General features: G+C 65.5%; 3 protein-coding genes across 3 annotated transcripts in view; 2 read left to right on the top strand and 1 right to left on the bottom strand.

Annotated features, from left to right (window-relative positions):
• Window positions 1-568: 568 nt before the first annotated feature.
• On the top strand, window positions 569-4,597 carry ZFTA (zinc finger translocation associated). Its single transcript, XM_056509948.1, has 4 exons — window positions 569-875; window positions 1,513-2,244; window positions 3,411-3,872; window positions 4,267-4,597. The coding sequence occupies exons 1-4, from the start codon at window positions 818-820 to the stop codon at window positions 4,356-4,358; spliced, it is 1,344 nt and encodes a 447-aa protein (XP_056365923.1). The 5' UTR covers window positions 569-817; the 3' UTR covers window positions 4,359-4,597.
• An 87-nt stretch (window positions 4,598-4,684) lies between these two features.
• LOC130262737 (mucin-19-like) lies at window positions 4,685-12,416 on the bottom strand. The gene is made up of 9 exons (XM_056510168.1): window positions 12,100-12,416; window positions 10,924-10,995; window positions 8,425-9,771; window positions 6,598-6,808; window positions 5,816-5,954; window positions 5,660-5,729; window positions 5,501-5,547; window positions 5,316-5,374; window positions 4,685-5,204 (listed from the first exon to the last, which is right to left on the bottom strand). The coding sequence occupies exons 1-9, from the start codon at window positions 12,224-12,226 to the stop codon at window positions 5,159-5,161; spliced, it is 2,118 nt and encodes a 705-aa protein (XP_056366143.1). The 5' UTR covers window positions 12,227-12,416; the 3' UTR covers window positions 4,685-5,158.
• A 1,573-nt stretch (window positions 12,417-13,989) lies between these two features.
• PC (pyruvate carboxylase) overlaps window positions 13,990-15,944 on the top strand; it is a 29,540-nt gene continuing 27,585 nt past the window's right edge. The window contains exons 1-3 of the mRNA XM_056510425.1: window positions 13,990-14,062; window positions 14,570-14,696; window positions 15,580-15,764. Of these exons, the coding sequence (XP_056366400.1) occupies window positions 14,570-14,696; window positions 15,580-15,764 (312 nt within the window). The 5' untranslated portion in view covers window positions 13,990-14,062. The remainder of the gene's footprint in view (window positions 14,063-14,569; window positions 14,697-15,579; window positions 15,765-15,944) is intronic.

Here is a 15,944-nt window from a genome sequence, read left to right as displayed (position 1 = left end):
GTTTCCGCCTCCCGGACGGAGTTACCCGAAGCTTCCTTCGGTACTTTCCGCTGAGCGCCGCGAGAAGAGCCGAGCGCCGCCCGCGCCGCCGCGACTCCGAGTGGATGCGGAAATACCCGAGGGAGGCCGAAGCAGCCGAGTGGAGGCGGAAATACACGAACACCTTTAGACAGCCTTCGGGCCCTTCCGCCCGTGACGGAAACACCCGAGCGTAGCCGAATCTCCCCCCAGTCCTGATGGGGACCCCGGGATGGGGCGGGGGGCGGAGGAACACAGGACCCTCCCCGAATTTGGGGAGCTCTCCCGGACACCTGGACCCTCCCCGAATTTGGGGGGCTCTCCCGGACCCCTGGGTTCTCCCCAGTTTCTGTCTGCACTGGGAGCACTGGGAGGGGGCAGGCATAGAGGGGCGTGTCCTCATCCCCACCACGCCCCCTTTGGACCAAATGGGCGTGGCCAGGACGGGATGGGGGAGGGGGGGTTCCATGGGTGCCCCATGGCTCCGGGGATGGAGGGGGGTGCACGGGGGAGGGCAGCATCCAGGGGGTCCCCCTTCCCTCCCTTCTGGGGGGATCCCCCTTTAAAACCCTCGCTACAGCTTTTCTGGGGAGGGGTCTGGGCTCAGACCTGCCGGGGGCTCCTCGCCATCCCCCGTAGCCCCCCGTAGCGGGGAGGGGCGGGCTCTGGGGGGGGATGGGAAAGGCGTGCGGCCCCTTTAAATTTACCCAGGAGCCCTTAAAGGAGCCCCAGGGGCCCCACGGCCGCGTCCCCACCCCGGTCTGCCCCCGCCCGCCGCCGCCGCCGCCCCGGGCCCGCCATGGAGCCCCCGGGCCCCCGGGCCGCCCCCCGCCCGCTCCCGGCCCCCGCCAGCCCAGGTGAGCACCGGGAGGGCGGGGGGGGAACGGGGGTGCGGTGGGACCCCCCCCCCTTGCAGCACAATGGGAGCTGGCCCTTTAAGAAGCCCCCCGACCCCCAGGGGGGTCCCCAGGCCTTCTCCGTGCCCTGTCATCGGCTGGGAGGCCCCCGGCTCTCTAAGGGGTCGCTGTCCCTTTAAGATGCTCTGATTCAATTCAGTATTGCTTTTAAATGTCTCCATCCGTTTAAATTATTCCAGTCCTTTAACACGTCCCCAGGAATTCAGGGATTTAGGAATTCAGGGATTTAGGATGTCCCTGTGCATTTCACATGCCCCCATTCCATTCGGATGTCCCTGCCCCTTTACAGCGTCCCCATCCCATTAAAGGATCCCTGTCCCTTGAGGATGCCACAGGAATTTAGGATGCCCCTGTCCCTCCCGTATGTCCCTTCTCCTCCCTTTCCCCCCCCTCCCCATTTAAAGACCCTTCCCCTTTTAGAACCCCCTGCCTCTTTTAAAGTGCCCCCTCCCATTTTGCTGCTCTGTCCCTTTAAGACCCCCCAAGTCTTCCCCCAAACCCTGGGTGTCCCCTGAACCCCTTAGACCCCCCCAAATACCTGAACCTCCCCCAAAACCTTGACCTCCCTCCCCTGCAGCCCCTTCCCCGCGGGGGCCGCGGCGGAGCCTGAAGAACCGGGAGAAGCCTCGGGAACATCCCAGGGAGCCCCAAAAGCCCCGGGAGAAGCCCCAGGAACATCCCCAAAAGCTCCAGAAGCTCCAGGATCACCCCCGGGATCACCCGCAGAAGCTCCAGGCGCACCCTCGGATGCACCCCCAGGCCCACCCCCAGGCCCACCCCCAGGATCACCCCCAAAAGCTCCAGTCCCACCCCCAGACCCACCCCCGGGATCACCCCCAAAAGCTCCAGGAGCATCCCTGGGATCACCCCCAGGATCACGCCCAGTGCCACCCCCAGTCCCACCCCCGGGATCACCCCCAGGATCACCCCCAAAAGCTCCAGTCCCACCCCCGGGAGCACCCCCAAAAGCTCCAGTCCCACCCCCAGGCCCACCCCCGGGAGCGGCGGGCGTCGCGGCCGGGCCGCAGCCGCGTGCCGGGCCGGGACCACCGGCGCTATTACCACGAGCGCTGGCGCTCCGAGTACCTGATGGAGTTCAACGCGGCGCGGCGCGGCATGCGCTGCCTGGTGTGCGGCAGCGCCCTGGCCACGCTCAAGCTCAGCACCATCAAGCGCCACATCCGCCAGAAGCACCCCTACTCCGGGGCGTGGGGACCCCGCGAGAAGCAGCTGGTGCTGCGCTCCTGGGAGGCGCGGCCGGGGAACGGCCCCCGGCCCCAGGGAGCCCCCGGCGGCACCTGCGGGACAGGTACGGGCTGGGCGGGGCGGGGGGCGGGGCCTGGCTCCCTTAGGAGAGGTGGAACTTTGAATGTGGCCACGCTCCTTTAGAGCAGCACTGTCACTTTAAATGTGGCCACGCCCCTTTAGAGCAGCACTGTCACTTTAAATGTGGCCACGCCCCTTTAGAGCAGCACTGTCACTTTGAATGTGGCCACGCCCCTTTAGGAGCAGTACTGTCACTTTAAATGTGGCCACGCCCCTTTAGAGCAGTACTGTCACTTTAAACTGGTCACGCCCCTTTAGAGCAGCACTGTCACTTTAAACTGGTCACGCCCCTTTAGAGCAGCACTGTCACTTTAAATGTGGCCACGCCCCTTTAGGAGCAGTACTGTCACTTTAAATGTGGCCACGCCCCTTTAGGAGCAGTACTGTCACTTTAAATGTGGCCACGCCCCTTTAGAGCAGCACTGTCACTTTAAATGTGACCACGCCCCTTTAGGAGCAGTACTGTCACTTTAAATGTGGCCACGCCCCTTTAGAGCAGCACTGTCACTTTAAACTGGTCACGCCCCTTTAGAGCAGTACTGTCACTTTAAATGTGGCCACGCCCCTTTAGAGCAGCACTGTCACTTTAAATGTGGCCACGCCCCTTTAGGAGCAGTACTGTCACTTTAAATGTGGCCACGCCCCTTTAGAGCAGCACTGTCACTTTAAACTGGTCACGCCCCTTTAGGATCAGCACTGTCTCTTTAAATGTGGCCACGCCCCTTTAGTGGACTCACCCATTTACGTTCAGGCCACGCCCTCTTTGGTTGTAGCCACACCCCTTTCTAGTCACGCCACGCCCATTTTAGCTGTTGGTGCGGCCCCTTTAAATGCCACACCTCAAATCAAGGCCACGCCGCGGTTATTAAGCCACGCCCTTTAAAGGGACACTGTCCCTTTGAGACCGGCCCCACCCAGACCACACCCTGTCCCTCAGCCCCGCCCCTCCCTGCGGCTTCCCCCATGTCCCTGTCCCAGCCCCAGGTCCCCAAATTGTCACCAAGGGGTATCTGGGTTGTCGCCAATATCCCTGTCCCAGCCCAGTGTCCCCAAAGTGTCCCCAGCACGTCCCCAACCCCCCTGCGCCCCCCCAGCCCCTCTGTCCCCTCCGTCCCCACCGCGTCGCTGCCCGCTGTCCCCTCCCCGCAGGGCCCCGCCCCCCGTCCCCAAAGGCCACCAGGGTGTCCCCGGGGGGCTCTGTGGCTGCCGGGGACTCCCTGCGGGGGTGGCTGCGGGCCGAGCTGCTGCTGGACCTGGAGGCCGGGGGCCACCGGCTGCGCTGCCTGCTGTGCTGCTGTCCCCTGCCCTCGCTGCACCTCGGCGACATCCGGAGCCACGCGCTGGCAGCGCACCCGGACAGCCTGCGGGGACAGCGGGGACAGGGCGGGGACAGCCTGCGGGGACACCCGGACAGCCTGCGGGGACACCCGGACAGCCCGCGGGGACACCCGGACAGCCCGCGGGGACAGCGGGGACAGGGCGGGGACAGCCTGCGGGGACACCCGGACAGCCCGCGGGGACACCCGGACAGCCTGCGGGGACAGCGGGGACAGGGCGGGGACACCCCGCGGGGACACCCGGACATCCCGCGGGGACACCCGGACAGCCCAGGTGAGCGGGGACACGGAGAGGGGACAGTAGGGGACACTGCAGGGACACTCCTGGTGAGCAGGGACATTGGGGAACACGGGGGGGACACCCCCGGTGAATGGGGACAGCGGTGACACAGCGGGGACAGCCCCGATGACAGGGGATGGGAGGGGTCGGGGGGGGGACACTGGGGACAAAGTGTCACCTGCAGGGACATCCCCAGCGAGCAGGGACATAGAGGGTGTGGGGACATTGGGGACATGGGGACACTGGTGGCTGTGGGGGGGACACTGAGGTGGGGCCCGGCGCCAGAGCAGGGGGACAGGGAGGTGACAGGAGGTGACAGGGAGGTGACAGGAGGTGACAGTGATGTGACAGGGAGGTGACAGGGAGGTGACAGCGCTGTCCCCCCCAGCCCTGCCAGCCCCCGGTCCCGCCGAGGAGGAGGAAGAGGAGGACAAAGAGGCCGCAGGGGGGGTGGGGGGCACAGGAGCCCCCCCAGCCTGAGCCCCCCGGGATGGGGACACTGGGGGGACCCTCTGTGTGACCCTCGGGGGTGCCACCACCCTCAATGTCCCCCCGGGTGTCACTGTCACCCCCCCGGGTGTCACCTTATTTATGTGTGTGTGTCCCCCTTTTGTACACGACCCCCCAATAAACCCCCCCAGGGTCATGGGGACACTTGGGGACATCTGAGAGCAACACGGGGACACTGGGGGGGTCCCGGGGACACTGGGGGGGTCCCAGGGACACTGGGGGGGTCCCGGGGACATTGGGGGGGTCACGGGGACATTGGGTGGGGTCCCGGGGACATTTGGGGGTCCCAGGCCCGTTTTGGGGTGTCACAGCACCGAGCCCCGGCGTTCTCACGGTGTTTTGGTGTTTTATTGTTGCCGCAGCCCCGCGGGTGGATTTTGGGGGGGTCCCCCCCATTTCCCACCCCCCAGCGCGAGGGGGGGTCGGGGGGGCGCAGTTTGGGGGGGGCTGTGGGAGGGGCTGAGCCCCCCCCTCCCCAATTTACAGCAGTTACAGACATTTCACCTCAATGAACGTTAAAAAAATAAAAGGGGGGGAGGGAAACGAGTTTGGGGGAGCCCCCCCCCAAGGGGGGTGGTTGGGGGGGGGAATTTTGGGGTTCAGCCCCCCAATTTCAACTGGGGGGGGGCACAGACAAACGTCACTGTGAGATTGGGGGAAGGGGAGAAGTTTGGGGGGGTGGGGGGGGTTTGGAGGGGGGGGAGGAGACAAGCTCGGAGTGGGGGGGGCGCCGCTGGGCACCCCCAAAACTCCCCCCCCCACCCTGGGGTTTATTCCGGCTTCTTCTTGGCCAGACCTGGGAGCTTCGCCTGGATCCTACAGAGAGAGGGGGGAGAGGTGATTTGGGGGGTCCCCAGGATTTTTTGGGGGTCCTCAGGTTTTTTTGGGGGGGTCCCCAGGATTTTGGGGGGCCCTGTGAGCACCTACTTGGCCAGGAGCTCCTTGGTCTGGCGGCGGACGAGGCCCATGTAGTGATGGATCTGCACCTGGGGGAGGGGGGAAATGGGGGTTTCAGGGGTGTCCCCCCCATTTCTGAGGGTGTCCCACTTCGTTTTGGGGGTGTCCCCTTGATTGTTGGGGGTTATTTTGGGGGGTTCTCAGTTTGGGCTCACCTGGTATTTCTCATACAGGGGTGGGACGCTGAAGGCCAAGATGTCGGCTGGGGGGAAAAATGGGGGGGTGGGGGGTTAACAGGGGGGTTAATCAGTGCTGATTTTGGGGGGTCACCACCCCCAAAACCAAATCTTGGTGAGGAGGATGGGGGCTCTCACCGAGGATGAGGAGGGTGATGCCGTTGAACACGGCTCCCACGTAGGTCAGCAGCCACATGGTCAGGGCGAGCTGGGGGGGCACAGCAGAGGTTTTGGGGGGTCCTGGGGGGGGATTTGGGGTGAGGGAGGGGGAGGAGGGGGAGGAAGGCTGCGAACCTCCAGGGAATCCACCAGATCCTCCACCAGGAAGAGGCGCACGAGCAGCTGCAGCCCCTGGTTCAGGTGCCGCGCCACCACGGCCGCGTGCGCCTGGAAACTCTCGGGGGACAGCGCCACGTCCAGGTCCAGGTACGCCCTGGGAGGGGGGACCCCAAAATCTGCACCCTGAACCCCAAAATCTGCACCCTGAACCCCAAAATCCCCACTCTGAACCCCAACATTCGTGTCTAAACTCCAAAATCTGCGTTTACCCCCCCTCCCCAAGCCCTGGAAACTCTCGGGGGACAGCGCCACGTCCAGGTACGCCCTGGGAGGGGGGGCAGGTGAGTGGGGACCCCAAAATCTGCACCCTGAACCCCAACATTTGCACCCTGAACCCCAAAATCTGCACCCTGAACCCCAAAATCCCCGCTCTGAACCCCAACAGTTGTGTCTCAACTCTAAAATCCTTCTTCACACCCCAAAATTCTCCATCACACCCCTTTGCACCCCCAAAATCCTTCTCCACACCCCTCTGCACCCCAAAATCCCCCCTCACACTCCCAAAATTCTCCTCTTCACCCCCAAAATCCCTCCTTCCCACCCCTCCACACCCCCAAAATCCCCCCTGACACCCCTCCACACCCCCAAAATCCCCCCTGACACCCCTCCACACCCCCAAAATCCCCGCTGAACCCCAACCCTCCCCCTGCCCAGAGCGGACCGGCAGCCAGGCCACCCCCAGGGTGACAGCGCCGTCCCCGGGCCAGGCTGGGGGTGTCCCCAGGCCCCCCCTGTACCTGAAGGGGTGCCCCTCCTCGGATTTCTGCAGCGCCTGCACCACGGCCCGGTAGACCCTGAGGCTGATGGTGACCGAGAGCAGCGCCAGCGCCACGTGCGCCACCACGGTGACGGCGCTGAGCGTGGCCAGCGACAGCAGCAGCAGCAGGCTGGCCCCGAAGGCCACCGCGCTCTTCCTCACGTCCCGCCAGAACAGCAGCTCCTGCAGGGCTGGGGCACGGGACAGGTCACACGGGGACAGCAGGGACAGCAGGGACACACAGGGGACAGCGGGGACACACAGGGGACACGGGGACACACAGGGGCACAGACAGACACATCGGGGACAGCAGGGACAGATCGGGGACACAGGGACACACAGGGGACAGCAGGGACGGACAGGGGACACAGCGTCACACAGGGGACAGCAGGGACACACAGGGGACAGGGTCACACGGAGACAGCAGTGACACGGGGACAGCAGGGACACACGGGACAGCAGGGATGGACAGGGGACAGGGTCACATCGGGGACAGCAGGGACACACAGGGGACAGCAGGGATGGACAGGGGACAGGGTCACACGGGGACAGCAGGGACACACAGGGGACAGCGGGGACACGGGGACAGCAGGGACACACAGGGGACAGGGTCACACGGGGACAGCAGGGACGGGGGGACAGCGGGGATGGACAGGGGACAGCAGGGATGGACAGGAGACAGCAGGGACACACAGGGACACGGGGGACAGGGGTCACACGGGGACACAGGGGACAAGGGGGACACACAGGGGACAGGGGGCACACATGGGGATGGACAGGGAGTCACATGGGGACACAGGGGACAGGGGGGACAGCAGGGACAGGGGGGTCACACGGGGACACAGGGGACAGGAGGGATACAAAGGGATAAGGAATAGACAGGAGCAGGGGACACATGGATGGACAAGACAAGGGGGACACACAGGGACAGGAGTGTCACACAGGGACAGCAGAGGACAAGGGGGACACACAGGGATGGACAGGGGACAGAGGGGACAGAGGGATGGACAGGGGACACAGAGGGGACAGGGGGGTCACACAGGGACAGGGGGAGACACAGGACACAGTCAGTGACACAGAGGGGACAGCCAGGTCACACAGGGGGACAAGGAGGGACACAAGGAGGATACAGGGGGGTGACACAGAGGGGACACGAGAGGGGACAAGGAGGGGTCACAGGGGGTGACAATGAGTGGACACGGGGTGACACGCACAGGTCACAGGAGGACCAGAATGGGTCACAGGACGATGAGGGGACACAGGGGGACACTGAGCGTCACAGGTGGTCCCTGTGCTGTCCCCCACCCCCACCTGGCACTGGGACAAACTCCCCCCAATTCACCCCAAACTCAGCCCAACGCCACCGTCCCTCGTCCCCAAATCTGCTAATTACCCTCGCTCATTAGAACAAACCCCTCGTTACACACGGCCCTTAATTACATCCCAGCTAAAAACAGACATTAATTAACCCCCCCAAGTGTGACGGCGGGTTTGGCCCCAAATCCCTGGATTTTACCCCAAAACGAGGCCCCCCAGGAACCTCCCCCCAGCACCATTTTGGGGTGGGGTCTCCCCGTTCCTCCCCTTCTTTTTGCCCCATTTTGGGGTCCATTCACAGCCCCACCCCCCCACTGCTTTCGGCGCCATTCTGGGGGGAAAAACCCCCTTTTTGGGGTGAAAAGGGCTCATTTTGGAGTGAAAATGGCCCTTTTTGGGGTGAAAAGGGCTCATTTTGGGGTGAAAATGGCCCTTTTTGGGGTGAAAAGGGCTCATTTTGGAGTGAAAATGGCTCTTTTTGGGGCTTTACCTGGCAGGCGGGGCAGGGGCCCGGCCAGGGAGGGCCGGGGGGGCTCCCCCAGCTCCCGCAGCGCCCGCAGGGTCTGGTGCTCCTGCTCCCAGTGGGACCCGGGTGGGACCCTGGGGACATCCCTGGGGACAGCAGGGACCTCCCTGGGGACATCCCTGGGGACAGCAGGGGGGGCCTCGCCCGGCCCCTCCTCGATGACGGTGTCGTCGGAGTCACCGGAGCTGTCGGCGTCGGCGGGGACAGCGGAGATGGCACTGCCACCACCAGGGACACTCCCAGGGACAGAGATGCCACTGCCAGCAGCGGTGACGTCACTCTTCATGGCGGTGACAGCGGTGACACCGCTCCCAGTGCCAGGGACAACACTGGTGACGCCATTCCCGATGGCACCGCCAACACCAGCGACACCGTTCCCGATGCTGGTGACACCAGTGACACCAGTGACACCGCTCCCAGGGCTGGTGACACCAGTGACACCATTCCTGATGCCAGTGACACCAGTGACGCTGTTCCCAGTGCCAGTGACACCAGTGTCAGCAGTGACACCATTCCCAATGCTGGTGACACCAATGACACCATTCCCAATGCTGGTGATACCAGTGACACTGCTCCCAGTGCCAGTGACACCAGTGCCACCATTCCCAACGCTGGTGACACCAGTGATGCTGTTCCCAGCACCAGTGACACCGGTGACACCAGTGCCACCATTCCCGATGCTGGTGACACCGGTGATGCCGCTCCCAATGCTGGTGACACCAGTGCCACCGGTGATGCCGTTCCCAGCACCAGTGACACCGGTGACACCATTCCCAATGCTGGTGCCACCGGTGATGCCGTTCCCAGCACCAGTGACACCGGTGACATCACTCCCAGCGCCGCTGCCGCCATTCCCAGCGCTGGCCACGCCGTTACTGCCGCCGCTGCCGCCGTGGCCGTCCCCGAGGCTGTCCCCGTGGCCGTCCCCGTGGCTGTCCCCGTGGCTGTCCCCGAGGCCGTCCCCGCCGTCCCCGTGGCGCTCCACCAGGTCCCAGGACAGCAGCTCGCTGGTGAAGCTGTGCATCTCCCGCACGCACCGCGACACCTCCTCCAGCGCGGCGGCCGAGCCGGGCGGGGGCCGCCCCCTCCCGGGCAGCGCGGGGACGGCGGCGCCGCCCGCGGGGACAGCGCGGGGCTTGGGCGGGAAGTGGCACACGCGGCCCTCGGGGATCTGCGCCAGCGCCGGCCCGAACTCGCGGTCGAAGGCGGCGCGGTCCGGGACCACCTCGAACGGCGACTCCGGCGACTCCGGGGGGCTCTGCGGGCCCCCCCCGCCCGGGGACACCCCCCGGTCCCGCCCGCCCGGGGCCGCTGGGGGGGGGGGGGACACGGTCAGGGGGGTTGGGGTCCCCAGTTCTGGGTGTCCCCCCCAGTTTGTCCCACCCGCGGCGGTTTTGGGGTTCCCCCCCACCCCATGCAGCCACGCACAATTTTGGGGTTCCCGTTCCAGCCATGCTGGGGAGTCCCTCCCTCCCTTCCCAAAATTCAGGGATTCCCCCAGTCTCAGCCATGCACGGGGATGGTTTTTGGGGTTCCCCCCTCCCCGTAGAGAATTTTGGGGATCCCCCATCCCGGCCATGCAGGTGGGGGTCAAGCGGCGGCACAGAGGCTCCTCCCCCCACCCCCAAATACACCCCAAAATCCGGGAGGAGAGAGGAGGAGAGACCCCAGTTTGGGGCTAAAAAATCCCAAATTTGGGGCTAAACCCAAACCCCATTTTGGGGCTGAACCCCTCGGTTTGGGGTCAGAGTGACGGGGGGTGCAGGTTGGGGGCAGCCCCCCTGAGCTCCTCAATTTGGGGCTAAACCCTCTCATTTTGGGGTTCAATCCCCCAGTCTGGGGGTGGCACTCAGCCCCCTCCCCATTTTGGGGGGATTTTGGGGTCTCTCCCCCGGATTCCAGCCCGGGGGGGTCACACGGAGCCCCCACGGCGGCGGGTGGGACACGGCGCAGGCGGGGCGGCAGTTTTGAGGCCAAACCACCAAAAACGACGATTTTCACTTTCAGCAGCAGCGGGGGGGGGGGCCGTGCAAAGCTGGGGGGGGGAGCAGCAGCCTTGGGGTGCAGGAGAGGGGTGGGGGACAAAGCTGGGAGGGGGGGGCTCACCCCAAAAAAAGGAAAAGGAAACGTGGTGAAGAGCAGGAAAAGAGAGAAAATGAAAAATGTCTATTTTTGGAAAGCTTTAACCCTTTGTTGGCATTTCAGGGGAGGCTTAACAGGTGAAACCCCCAAAATCCAGGGGTTGTTTGGGGAGGGAAAAATCCCCCCTTGATGTGACACTGAGACCCCCAAACCAACCTTGGGGAGCCCCAGGACAGCTCTGGGTGTCCCCAAAGTGGCTCTGGGGAGCCCCCCCAGAATCCAGGGGGAGTTTTTAGGGTCGAGGCTTCCCCCCCCTCCCCCTCAGACATTTTTCTTCCTGGGGATGCAGGAAAAAGGGGGGGGAGGGAGGGGGAGACTTGCCTGGTGAAGCCGCAAAGAGAGAAACGGGCTGGGAGGAGGAAGAGGAGGAGGAGGAGGAAGAATTGGGGGGATCTGCAAGAGAACACAGAGGGTGAGAGCTCAGCACTCCCCAAAATGCCCCAAACCCCCCCAGAATCCCCCCAAACCCCCCCCAAAAAGGCGGGGCCGGCGCGGTGCAGCCTCGTCCCGGAGGGTGACGCAAAAACCACGAGGAAAATTCCAGTCCCGACCGAATTTTGGGGGGTTTCACCCCGGTTTTTTGCCGACTTTTGGGGCAGGGAACGGCGCAGTGACGGTTCTCAGGGGTCACCTCGAAATCCCCACCCTCCCAGGACCCCTCCCGAGGGGGAGATTTTGGGGTGAAACCGCCGAGTTTCGTGGTGTCCAGGTGTGAAATTTGGGGTGAGACGCTGGGAATCGCCAAGTCAGGGTGTTCTGGAATGATCGCTGGAACGGGGGGTGTCCCGGGAGGGGGAAATGCCCCCTCCCCAAAATTCCAGGGAAGGACGGACGGAGCAGCCGATCCCCAAATTCCCTCCCCCAAAACAAAGAACATCAAAGCTCCTCTCCTGCGGATTTTCCCTGTTTTTCTGAGGGATGTGGGGGTGGAGGTGTCACTGCCCATCAAAACCGGCCTCTAAAAAGCTTCTTCAGCACCCAAATTTCCACTTCAAAATCTTTTTATCCTCCTAACCCCCCTAAAAACCTCATTTCCCCCTAAAATCCCCCTAGGAGCATCATTCCCCCCAAATGTTCTCCCCCAAAGGACTCTTCCCCTTAATTTTACCCCGGAATTTCTTTAACTCCCGCATTTTTGTCTCCTCTTAATCTCACACCCACCTCCAAAAGGCCCCATCACCCTCAAATCTCCCCAAAATCTGCTCCTCCAAGGCCTTTTCTCCCTCATTTTCCCCCTCGTGTTCTTCCCCCCCCATTTCTAACCTCCTTTAAAATACTTTTTACCTCACACCGAGCCCCCAAACGCCGCTCCCCCCAATATCTGCCCCCCAAAGGCCTCCTGCCCCCAGTAAACACCCCCTTAAAGTCTTTCCTTCCCTATTTCTGCCCCTCCCACCCCCTTTTTACCTCACACCCAACGCCCCAAGGCTTCTTCCCCTCACGCCCCCGCCGAGGCCTCACCCCCCTCAGGCCCCGCAGGCCCCGCCCGGCCCTTACCGGCGCAGGACATGGAAGCGCCGCCCGTGCAGCCGCCGAGCGCGGCCCGCGCGGAGGAGGCGGAGGACGAGGAGCTGGAAGAGGAGGTGGAGGAGACGAGCGAGAACTGCCCGGCGGAATCGGACATCGCGGCGGCGGCGGAGCGCGGAGCGAGCCCGTCCGTGCGGGGCGGCGGCCGCGCCCCGACTGCGGGGGGGGCGGTGCCGGGAGGGGCGTGGCCAAAGCGAGGAGACCAATCAGCGCCCAGCACCTGCTGCTGCTGGGCGGGGCCAGAGCGCGCGGGCCAATCAGCGCCTAGCAATGGCCGCGCGCCGCCATCCCGCCGCAGCTCGGCGCTGGTGCGCATGCGTAGAACGAGGGGCCCCCGCAGTTGCTATGGCAGCAGCGGGAGAAGGAGAAGCTGCGCCTGCGCGCGGCTGGAGGCGCGCGGTGCACGACGGGAGTTGTAGTCCCAGAGTAAAGGGAGGGGGTCCTGAGGAGGTTCTTGTGAGGGAGGAAGGTTTTGGGGTTCTGCATTCCCACACTCCAGTCACAGGGTCTCCTATAGGGTGGATCGCCTCGTGGAATGCCCTCCTAAAGGCGGTGAAAGGCTGTAGGACGCTTCTTAGAGGGACGGAGGAGAGGCCTGCACCCTCCTAAAGGGCCGGGAAGCCCCAGTTCCTTCCCCTGTGTGGGAGCGAGCCCAGAGCCGCTGCCTGAAGAGCGCAAGGCGGCCACAGAGCGCCCCGCTCAGGGCAAAGGGGCTGTGCGGGACCTCCGGGGGGGGCGGGCGCCATAGAGAGCTGCTTGTATCCCGGAGAGCGCCGCCATGGCCTGGCAAAGCGCGCCCCCTGCCGGGCGGGATGGCCGCGCCCCGCACATCCGGAAAGGGCGGGGCCAGAATGAATCACGTGAGATCACCTGACCCCGCCCGGGCCTTGGCCCCGCCCCCGGCAGCTCCGGCCGCCGCCAATGGCAGCGGGAGGCGCGGTTGTGACGTCACAGAACCCCGCCCTTTTCATGGAAAGCGGGCGGGGCGGGGCCTCGGCAATGCGTGACGTTTGACTGAGCCAATAGCGCGGCGAGGGCGGCAGCGCCCGGGCCAATCCAGCGCCGGATTTGGGCAAAGGGGCGGGGTCTCGGGGATGAGGGGGCGGGGCCGCTGGCGAGCGGCCAATGGGGGGCGAGGGGGCGGAGCCAACGGGGCCAACGGGACACGGGGGGAAGCGGCGGCGGCGGAGCGGTGAGTGCGCACCACGTGACCTCCGGTGTCGCCCGGCTGTCGCGACATGAACCCCGATAGAGCGCAGCCCCAGGAGAGAGTTGGGGGGGGGAAGGGGCTGCGACCCTCGCGACCCCCGCACCGCCCGTGACACCCCCCCAAATGCACTGACCGCAATTTGGGATTCTCTACAGGGGCTGGGACCCCGCTGTGGGGGCTGGGAACCCCCGATAGGGTCTGGAACCCCCCTATGGGGGCCGAGACCCCCCGATAGGGGCTGAGACCCCCCGACAGGGGCTGGGACCCCGCTGTGGGGGCTGGAACCCCCATATGGGGGCTGAGACCCCCCCGCGACCCCGCTATGGGGCTGAGACCCCCCTATGGGGGCTGGGACCTCCCTATAAGTGCCGGGACCCCTCTGCGACCCCCCCCCCCCCCCTTAGAGCCCCCGCAGCCCCCACGGAGCCGGAGCCCCAGTACGGACCAGTGCTCCCAGTTCACCCGTACGGGGCCGGCGGTGTCCCCGCGCTGTCCCCAAAGCGCCCCCAGGTGCCCCCCGGGCCCCGCCGGACTTTGCCCCTCCCGGTCAATGATTCACCTGGGGGGGGGGGAATTGGGGGCGGGGGCTGCGGGAGGGGGCGGGGGGAGCAGTGGGGGGTCCGGGAGAGGGGACAGCGAGGGAGGGGACACGGGACAGAGAGGGGACAGAGAGGGGACACCGCGCACGGGGACAGGACACGGCCAGGGGACAGCGAGGGGACGGTACCGGGGCTGGGGGGGCTCGGGGGGGGTCTGGGGGCGTGCGGGGGGTGGGGGGACCCTCGAGCAAGGGGGGGGACAGTTGTGCAAGGGGGTCCTGGGGGGATTTGCGGGGGGGCTCCTGTGCAAGGGGGGGGTTGTGTAAGGTGGGGGAGGGGTGTGTAAGGTGGGGGAGGGGTTGTGCAAGAGGGACAGGCCCGGGCAGGACCCCGAGTGTGCAAAGAGGGGGCGGGGAGGGGAATTTGGGGGTGCAAAAGGTGTTTGGGCAAAATTCTCGTGTGAATGGGGGAGGGGGAAATTTTGGGGGGAGAGACCCCCGTGCACGGGGAGATCAAAGCAGGAGGGGGTCAAAGGTCACTGGGTCAGAGGCGGGTGGGGGAGGGGGGGCCCGGGGGCTTTTTGGCCGCGGGGAGGTCAAAGGTCACTGGGTCAGAGGGGATTGAGGGGGAGGGGAGGGGGATTCTCGGCGTGGTTCGGGGGCTGCACTGACCCCCCCCCCTCCCCCCCCAGATGTTCCAGCTGTGCCGCCCCCGCGGGGGCCGCGCCCTCCTGGGGCTGCGGCTGCTCCGGGGCCCCCCCGGCCCCGCCCGGCCCGTCACCTACCGGCCCCTGCGCAAGGTGCTGGTGGCCAACCGAGGTGAGCGGCCGGGGGGGGGCTGGGACCCCCGGGACCCCCCTGGGACCCACTGGGACTCCTCTGAGACACCTGGGACCCACCTGAACCCACTGAGACCCCCCTGGGACCCCCTCTGGGACACTGGAGACCCCCCCTGGGGCACCTGGGGCCCACTGGGACTCCCCTGAGACCCCTGGGACCCCTCTGAGATACCTGAGACCCCTGGGACCCCCCCAAGACACCTGGGACCCCTCTGGGACCCTCTGAACCCACTGAGACCCCCCCTGGGGCACCTGAGACCCCCCTGAGATACCTGAGAACCCCCCTGAACGCACTGAGACCCCTGGGACCTCCCCTGAGACACCTGGGACGCCTGAGACCCCCCCTTATCCCCCTGGGACCCACTGAGACCCATCTGAACCCACTGAGCCCCCCCTGAACTCCCCTGAGCCCCTCTGACCTCCCCCTGACCCCTCTGTGCCCTCTGGACTCCCCAATGTCCCTTTAATCCCCCCCCATGTCCTCTGAGGTGACCCCTGACCTCGTGTGGCCCCAGGTGAGACTGCCCAAGCTGGTGACCCCAAAGTGTCCCCAAGGGTGTCCCCAGGGTGTCCCCCAAGTGTCCCCAAGGGTGTCCCCAGGGTGTCCCCAGGGTGTCCCCACGTCCCTTTCCCATGTTCTCAGTGTGTTCCCGTGTCTCTAGAGCGTCCCCATGTTCCCAGGATGCCCTCATGTCCCCAGGGTGTCCCCAGGGTGTCCCCAGGGTGTCCCCACGGTGTCCCCATTGGGTGTCCCCAAGGGGTGTCCCCACGGTGTCCCCGGGGTGTCCCCAGGGTGTCCCCATGTCCCCATTGGGTGTCCCCGGGGTGTCCCCAGGGTGTCCCCAGACTGTCCCTGTCCCCAGGTGAGATCGCCATCCGCGTGTTCCGCGCCTGCACGGAGCTGGGGATCCGCACGGTGGCCGTGTACTCGGAGCAGGACACGGGGCAGATGCACCGGCAGAAGGCGGACGAGGCGTACCTGGTGGGGCGGGGGCTGCCCCCCGTGCAGGCCTACCTGCACATCCCCGACATCATCCGCGTGGCGCAGGTACCGCGCACCTGGGACACCTGGGACACCTGGGACACACCTGGGACACCTGGGGACACACCTGGGGACACACCTGGGACACCTGGGACACCTGGGGACACCTGGGGGACACCTGGGGACACACCTGGGGACACCTGGGTGACACACCTGGGACACCTGGGGACACACCTGGGTGACACA

Source organism: Oenanthe melanoleuca, chromosome 25 (genome assembly GCF_029582105.1).
Source record: "Oenanthe melanoleuca isolate GR-GAL-2019-014 chromosome 25, OMel1.0, whole genome shotgun sequence".
NCBI classification, from domain to species: Eukaryota; Metazoa; Chordata; class Aves; order Passeriformes; family Muscicapidae; genus Oenanthe; species Oenanthe melanoleuca.
Note: the sequence above shows the minus strand (reverse complement) of the source record. Positions and strands in the feature narration are given on the sequence as shown.